The 8,525-nt window shown below is 47.1% G+C and overlaps 2 protein-coding genes across 3 annotated transcripts; one reads left to right on the top strand and one right to left on the bottom strand.

Annotated features, from left to right (window-relative positions):
• Nucleotides 1-3,071: 3,071 nt before the first annotated feature.
• On the top strand, nt 3,072-7,954 carry LOC125529609 (DEAD-box ATP-dependent RNA helicase 38). Of its 2 annotated transcripts, none has more exons than XM_048694022.1 (7): nt 3,072-3,453; nt 4,120-4,413; nt 4,571-4,798; nt 5,674-5,739; nt 6,452-6,853; nt 6,922-7,033; nt 7,518-7,954. In XM_048694022.1, the coding sequence occupies exons 1-7, from the start codon at nt 3,181-3,183 to the stop codon at nt 7,667-7,669; spliced, it is 1,527 nt and encodes a 508-aa protein (XP_048549979.1). In that variant the 5' UTR covers nt 3,072-3,180; the 3' UTR covers nt 7,670-7,954. The 2 variants fall into 2 exon arrangements, with proteins under 2 accessions (XP_048549979.1, XP_048549980.1); XM_048694023.1 differs by lacking the exon at nt 3,072-3,453 and adding an exon at nt 3,893-4,032.
• On the bottom strand, nt 7,923-8,519 carry LOC125529610 (photosynthetic NDH subunit of subcomplex B 2, chloroplastic; the record flags this gene model as incomplete). The annotated part of the gene is made up of 2 exons (XM_048694024.1): nt 7,923-8,230; nt 8,334-8,519. Coding segments are annotated over 2 exons (381 nt in total), but the record flags the coding sequence as incomplete, so codon positions are not given.
• Nucleotides 8,520-8,525: the final 6 nt, after the last annotated feature.

The following is an 8,525-nucleotide window of genomic DNA, read 5'->3' as shown; positions in this document are numbered from 1 at the left end:
TCCTACTAGGGCCGGCCGCACCCCCCCTTGGATCCTTTATATACGGAGGCAAGAGGCACCCCAAAGACACGAGTTGATCCACGTGATCATACTCTTAGCCGTGTGCGGTGCCCCCTTCCACCATAGTCCTCGATAATATTGTAGCGGTGCTTAGGCGAAGCCCTGCGACGGTAGTACATCAAGATCGTCACCACGCCGTCGTGCTGACGGAACTCTTCCCCGACACTTTGCTGGATCGGAGTCCGGGGATCGTCATCGAGCTGAACGTGTGCTAGAACTCGGAGGTGCCGTAGTTTCGGTGCTTGATCGGTCGGGCCGTGAAGACGTACGACTACATCAACCAAGTTAACGCTTCCGTTGTCGATCTACTAGGGTACGTAGATCATACTCTCCCCTCTCGTTGCTATGCATCACCATGATCTTGCGTGTGCGTAGGAAATTTTTTGAAATTACTATGTTCCCCAACAGTTGGAAACAAGACGACGAGTAGCATCAAAACTGCGACTGGATATAGTAAGAAGAGGCAGGGGAGGTATGCCAACAAATAGAGGAGTGAAACCTCCAACCGAGAAGAACCGGCAAAACCTCCAACAACGAAAACATCGTAGAAGATGCACGCGAACTCCGTTTTCGATGAACTCAAGCTTGTCATCAAGATGACCATAAGCTCTAAGACTCATAAAGAGAACCAAATAAGAACCAAGAAAGATGATGTAAGGATGCAATGGTTTGAGCTCTCTACGAACGATACGGTCAAGCTACACATCGAGAGCCCCCCTTGATAGTACGGCAATCGACAAGTCCATTATCACCACAAAGGACGGCAAGCTTCAAGCATTTGATCTCTTCGTGATGCTCCACTTGAACTTGCACACCGCAACCTAACCCCACAAAGAACTCTCACGAAGACCATGGGTTAGTACACAAAGTGTAATTGACAATTCTTACCATACCATGGGATCACTTGATCCCTCTCGGTACATCTTCTGCGCTTTGTGAGTTGATCAACTTATTCACTCTTGACTTAGTCTTGATCAACCTTGAACCTTTTCAATTCTCTTCATTTGGATGATGTCTTGAAGGTAGACATGAATGATCACACAATCTTCTTTTTCAAGACATGCTTGCAATAAGCTCAACTCTCACATGACCAATCTTTGGATAATTCCTTGAATAACACCTTGGTCGACACAAACTCTCCTTGAAATCAACACATGCACTCCAAGAAAAGCCTATGGACAAAACCTTCAAATCTAACTCAAGGAAACCATTAGCCCATAGAGATTGTCATCAATTACCAAAACCAAACATGGGGGCACCGCATGTTCTTTCAATCTTGCACATGGAGATCTTGCAATTTGGATCCAAAATAGTGATATGATTCCGACCAATCAACTTCGGGGCCGACAGACCATCATATGGTTCGATTATCATGCCATCATTTTGAAAGAGCGATGAACCTCCCTTTATCACCTTCTTCCAATACACTAAGCAGAAGCTCCAAATCATGGACATATTATCCTCTAAAGTCCTAAATCTAATCTCCTTCATTGGACTCTAGGCCGCATTCATATGACCATAACGTGCTTAGCATGAAAGGATTACTCATTTGAACTCCAGCAATGAGCATACACTTGACTAGTTGACTTCTTGCTTTGCCACATCTACAACTTTTCACACATGAGATCATCAAAGTCCTTTCTCATCGAGGCCCATATGTTTGCAGGAGATCATTGATGCACGCCTCTCCAGACCCTCCCGACTCGTCGCGGAAGAGAATTGTGCCGCCACCAGCACCGGAGAACGGAATGCAATAAAACTTAGATCATACACTGCTAGTTATACGCGCAAGCCATCCCCTTAGTCAGCGTGTGCACACATGATAGAGCAGGAATCAAAACCGTATTAGAGAAACCATGGGAAACCTCACGTTGAGATATATGGATATCAGTGGCTACAAAAACCTATTCTTTAGAGACAGGCAAAAACTAACCCGTAATAGTTTATAGGCCACTCCTACGGATTGCGAAACAATTGTACCTTGGCCGACTCAGAATTTGGCTATTTTTATGTTACAACATCTAAAAGACCAACCTATGGGAACGTGTGTTCATGTTCGATCGAAAATCCAACTTTAGAGTTGCGGGCTAAGGCACTCTCGTCCGTGAAACAGGGATTAGTATTGTTGTATCAAATTGCCGACAAAATGCATATCGCATGCGCAGCTGATTTTATCTGGGATTTCAATATAAATCTGACATCAAATTCTTAGGGTTAAAATCTGGCACCCTCTGGTACGTGAGGCCCCGATTGAACGCACATCAATTAATTGTTGTTGCATGACAATTTTTCTGTTTTACATTGCACGGCAATGTTCACTGTAGAACATGGCAAATTATGATACACAAGCATGACAATTCTATCTGTTTTTGCATGACAGACATTTTCAGCGCTAAAAATATGATGTCGGACTTTTAACATTTCCGTTTACTTGTGGTTTTGTTCCATTTCTTAAACTTGTCTTAACATAAAAAATAAACAAAAACTTTTAAAATACAATTTCTGAAAGAAAGAAAAAATATGTTATTGGGTTGTGGGCGCCCGGTAGGCGTGGACCTTTGCCCCACTTAGGCCTCCTTTGATTTGTAGGAATTTCATAGAAATTCTAAAAGATATGATTCTTATAGGATTTTTTCCTTTAGAACCATTTGGTTTATAGGAATGGATTCCTATTTCTACATAGGATTGGTTCCTATCCTCCACATTTTATAGGAAAATATAAATGAGCCTAGACTCAATGGAAAAATTCCTTTGATGTGAACTAAATGACATCTCGTTTCCTATTCCTACTCATAGGATTTGAGTTACATGTCATCTCATTTTCTATAAATTTCTTATTCTTATGATAATTCTATCTTATGAACCAAAAGAGGCCTTATTATTTGACGCTCAGGGGCGCTCGGCATTAACCGCCTGAGAACCAATAAAAAAAATTAACCGCCTGAGACCGCGTGCCCGTAAATCTTAAGCAGCGCTCCGCTTACATGCCAAGCTAAAAAAACACCTCACGCAGCACAATATAATCGATCCCCTCCCAAATCGGGAGCAAACCCGGAAAAACGCGAACCGACTCTAGCTGAAGCAGCTCTCATCGCCATCGATCCTTCCCGATCTGCTCCGATGGCCGACGCCGGCGCCGCCAAGCCCGAGCCGGAGAAGAAGTCCTGGGCCGACGTCGAGGAGGAGGAGGAGGCCAAGGCCAAGGCGGAGGCGGAGGCCGAGCTCGCCGCCGCCGCCTCCTCCGCCTCCTCCTCCTCCGCCCCCATCGAGCCGGCGGTGGAGGCGCAGGCGAAGCAGATCGAGGCGCTCTCGCTCTCCGGGCCGGACGACGACGGCGGCGGCCCCGAGGGGCCGCCCCTGCTCGACGACTCCGACGACTCCCAAATCCAGGCCGTACGCGCCTCCCCGCTCCGCTCTGCTCCCCGCCGCCGCCCCTCGCGCCTCCTCGTCCGCCCCCAGCGAGCCGGCGGTGGAGGCGCAGGCGAAGCAGATCGAGGCGCTCTCGCTCTCCGGGCCGGACGACGACGGCGGCGGCCCCGAGGGGCCGCCCCTGCTCGACGACTCCGACGACTCCCAAATCCAGGCCGTACGCGCCTCCCCGCTCCGCTCTGCTCCCCGCCGCCGCCCCTCGCGCCTCCTCGTCCGCCCCCAGCGAGCCGGCGGTGGAGGCGCAGGCGAAGCAGATCGAGGCGCTCTCGCTCTCCGGGCCGGACGACGACGGCGGCGGCCCCGAGGGGCCGCCCCTGCTCGACGACTCCGACGACTCCCAAATCCAGGCCGTACGCGCCTCCCCGCTCCGCTCTGCTCCCCGCCGCCGCCCCTCGCGCCTCCTCGTCCGCCCCCAGCGAGCCGGCGGTGGAGGCGCAGGCGAAGCAGATCGAGGCGCTCTCGCTCTCCGGGCCGGACGACGACGGCGGCGGCCCCGAGGGGCCGCCCCTGCTCGACGACTCCGACGACTCCCAAATCCAGGCCGTACGCGCCTCCCCGCTCCGCTCTGCTCCCCGCCGCCGCCGCCTCTCGATGTCGGCCGGCTGCTGATTCGGTGCTTTGCTTCTCCAGGTGACCTCGGGCGGCACGGTGTACGAGTCGGCCACGACCTTCGAGGACGTGAAGCTCACCCCCGAGCTGCTCAAGGGGCTGCACGACGAGATGGGGTTCAGCCGCCCCAGCAAGATCCAGGCCATCACGCTCCCCATGATCCTCACGCCGCCCTACAGGGACCTCGTCGCGCAGGCGCACAACGGCTCCGGCAAGACCACCTGCTTCGTCCTCGGCATGCTCAGCCGCGTCGACCCCAACCGCAAGGTCCCCCAGGCCATCTGCATCTGCCCCACCAGGGAGCTCGCGCAGCAGGTACGTCTCTTGGCTTGATCCTCTCCACTACCACGCTCTGCAAATGTGCTCTCATCTGGTTATTAGATATAATAACAAACTGCAGTATGAAGCTTGATTCTGCTAGTTTTATACCCTGTAATGTACTGTACTGATTTTGATTGGTTGGTCTGTGCAGAATAAATCTGTGCTCATGAGGATGGGCAAGTTTACCGGCATCACCTGTGCCTGTGCAATCCCGTCGTCTCAGAAAGAGTATATGCCCATCAGCAAAATGGCTCCGGTGACCGATCAGGTGGTGATTGGCACTTCTGGGACGCTCACCAAGTGGATCACCCATAAGAAGCTTGCGACTAGGGAGATCAAGATTCTTGTGTTCGACGAGGCAGATCATATGCTTGCTGAGGTACAGCTTAGTTCTCTTGTCATCGATCTATTTGTGTCCTTGATGCGCCCAGTGTTTTAAGGGTGACTTACTGTTCGTTTAGTGTAAGACACATGCTAACAGTGAAGCGAGAAGGATAATAAGGTCCATACTCATTACACCCAGTGTTTTCCGGGCGACTTACTGTAGTTTAGTGTAAGACACATGCTAATAGTGAAGGGAGAAGGATGTTAGGTCCATACTCATTACAGGTGTTATTTCTCAGCTACAAACAATAATGGCATTGACGGCAATATTCATTCGAGCCTTCATGTCCTTGTAAGAAATAGAGCAGATGTTTCTTAGCAGCAAACAATGAGGGTGTTTTGAGGTTAAGTCCCTTAGACCTTCCCCTTCATAGCCATGAGATGTACGCCGATAACTATCCGCAAGAGCAAAGAAGCAAAGCAGTGGCACTTACTTGCTAGACTTGCCACTAACTTGCTTCCTCTGTGGTAGGTAACTTTCTTGTGGCTTAGTTGAAATTGAAATTGAAATAACCTTTAGTCTAGTATGAGTCAGTGAATTAGACTATGAAAGAATGCGGCCTGTATAGTTTGTACTCCTGATATCCTAGTGGGCATTAAGGGGTGTCATCATGGTGCGGTCGTGTTATGTTAGGTGTGATGACCAAAAACTCTTGGTTTCTGTTTGGTCTGAGTGGATAAAAATAACAGAAAAAGGCATCTGTGTTCCAAGGACATAAATCATTATGGAGTACCCACAGTAGAAATATTCATATAACTGGAACCAAATTTGAGGCGCTCAAAATTCCGACGTTGCGGGCTCTCATGTAAACTAGTTGCTTTTGTGATTGAATGAGTCCAGTTTCTTATCCTGTTGAATGCTTCTTGCAGGAGGGCTTTAAAACTGATTCTTTAAGGATCATGAAGGATATACAAAATAGTGCTGGTGGCTGTCAGGTAACCCTTTTTTAGTGAACTGACTACTTTTGACTGTGGCAGTAGAATCACACACAACAGCTTGCACCTTGGTTACATTTCAAAATCAGATGTGAGTATTTTGAATGTTGGGACTTGGTAGGCTATTAAGGGAGACAACCTGTTCCTATGCTTTGTATGTGCTCATGTGCTGCTTGTTGAACTTGTTATCAATTGCTAATGATAGGTAGAGGCTTTGGAAAAGAGTCATTTTCTTTATGCAGTGGGTTGTGTTCAATTTGTATGTTTTTTTATTGTGATATTCATTTTCTTTATTTTTTGGAAGGCTGCATGTTCATGCATGGGGCATCTCCGAAGTTGATAATTTTAGGAATAGAAAGAATCATATACTATTGTATGTTCTATGTAATTAGTTAATTGCACATTTGGGCACTCCTATTATCATAATCTTATAGCCAATCAGCTGCTGTTATTGCCCTAGTTTTTTCAAGTTCATCCATTGATGGTGTTGATATACTTTCAGTCCTCAACTAGCCTTGTCCATGTGGTGGATAATCTTTTGTAATGCTTGTAACTGTCGGTGTAATTCCATGGCTGTGCCATTCAACTAGCCTTGGCTATATAATTTCTAAATTCTTGGTTAGATGTGATTGTTTCTGTTTCTATATGGTGCCTCTTACTCTCTTTATTTGTGGAGGTCCTCTTTTACTTATTTTAATTCTATTTATAACAGGTGCTTCTCTTCTCTGCGACCTTCAACGAGAAAGTGAAGGAATTTGTTACAAGGGTCATTAAGGACGGAAACCAAATATTTGTGAAGAAGGAAGATCTTACTTTGGAAAAAGTAAAGCAATATAAAGTCCGAGTCCCTGATGAGGCGGCCAAAATAGAGGTTATAAGGGACAAGATCTTTGAGTTTGGGCAAAAGGTTGGACAGGTTATCATCTTTGTGAGAACAAGAAATAGTACTAAGAATGTACATAATGCTTTGACAAAAGAGGACTATGTGTGCTCCTCAATTCAAGGATCCCTTGACCAAGCAGAGAGGGAAAAAGTAATTCAGGAATTCAAAGATGGATACACCAAGGTTCTTATATCAACTGATGTTCTTGCTCGTGGGTTTGACCAAGCACAGGTACTGTGCTATTTTGAGTTTTTGACACACCAGTATAAATTTTCCTACTAACATTCTTCCTTTGAAAGGTTAACCTGGTCATCAACTACGACATGCCAATCAAGTATAATACGAGAGATGAACCTGATTATGAGGTGTACCTGCACAGAATTGGCAGAGCTGGACGATTTGGCCGAAAAGGTAAATTTGTGTCTATCAGTCTATGAACATACACCACTGTAAGCATATTTTTGTCAACACCGTGACAGACATTAATGGTTTTGTTAGGAATTAAATGGCTTGGGGTAAATGGCAGATTGAACCTGTTATCAGTGATAATCAAACACGCTACATTTAGTCAATCCTAATGTCTGTTTGTCCTAGCCTAAGATTGAATTTGTCGGCAGAACCAGTCTTCTATGAGTAGGATTTTGCAATAGGATTTTTAGCTTCCTTTATTAGGATAAGATAGAACTGATGTGACCATTGTTTGTTGATTATTGGCCTCATGTTTGTTCCATTTCATTTTTTCTTAAGAAGTTGTGATCTCTTATTTCTTGAGACAGTCAATTGATTTCCTTTGATTGTGTTCATGATTTATCAGTTTGAAACGTAAGTTTTGTTATGCCAGTTTATCAGCTAATCTCTGTTGAGTGTGTTCTAACTGAATTTTTGGTGGTGACAGGAGCTGTGTTCAACCTGCTATGTGGTCAAACTGATGAAGTTGTGATGACAAAGATCGAGGACTACTTCCAGCACAAAGTGCCTGAGGTCCCCAACTGGAAAAGCGAGGACAATTTTGAGACTGCTCTCAAGGATGCGGGTTTACTTGAGTAAACATTCTCAGAAATAGGTGGCGCTTACCGCGATTATGTTGCCACCAGGGCTTGGTTCTTTTGTACCAGATGATTGTGTCTGGAGTTATGTGGATTATGTTGAGCTGATACAGTGAATTCTATGAGGGAGTGTCCAACTTTATGCTTGTTATTTTCCAAAGCATAACTTCCTTTGAGGTTTTCAAGTCTTCTTCACACGTGACCATGTAATTTTTTTGAAAATTCATTTGTATGTTAGTTACGAGATGGGCAAGTAATCTACTGCATGTGTACATATTGATCGCAATGGGTAGTTACAAGATTCATCCCCATGTGAGAATGTATATGATTTCTTGTGTAACTCTGTTGGCACGCAAGAAAAAAGCAGTTACAAGTTGTCGTGCTCGATGACCTGTGCCCCCCTCCACTCCTCGCCGGGGCCGACGACGACGGGCACCAGAATGGACGCCGGCCCGGTGCAGAGGAAGTAGTCGTTGCCGAACTTCTCGTACAATCCTCCCGGGCTGCTCAGGTACAGGTCCTCGAACCCCATCCTCACCAGCCTGAACCCCAGCCCGCTAGACTGCACCACAGTCCAAATATTATCAGCGAGCAAAGCGATCGATGAATGATTATCATACAGTACATTGCATGCATCATGGATGCATCCCAAGAAACGAACGAACCTGGTCGATGGTGGTGAACTTGGAGGGCGCGGTGCTGTAGATGCGCTTCTTCCTCTCCTCCGGCGGCGCCGCGTACACCCTGCTCACCTTCTTCTTGAGGATGGTGTAGAGGTTCTCCTCCACGGTCCAGGCGCCCTGCCGGGGCTCCTCCCCGCCGCAGCCGCCACACCGCCCCGCGGCCCCCCGCCTCAT

Source organism: Triticum urartu, unplaced genomic scaffold (assembly GCF_003073215.2).
Source record: "Triticum urartu cultivar G1812 unplaced genomic scaffold, Tu2.1 TuUngrouped_contig_5721, whole genome shotgun sequence".
NCBI lineage: Eukaryota > Viridiplantae > Streptophyta > Magnoliopsida > Poales > Poaceae > Triticum > Triticum urartu.
The sequence above is the reverse complement of the archived record's forward strand: the minus strand, read 5'-3'. Positions and strand labels throughout refer to the sequence as shown.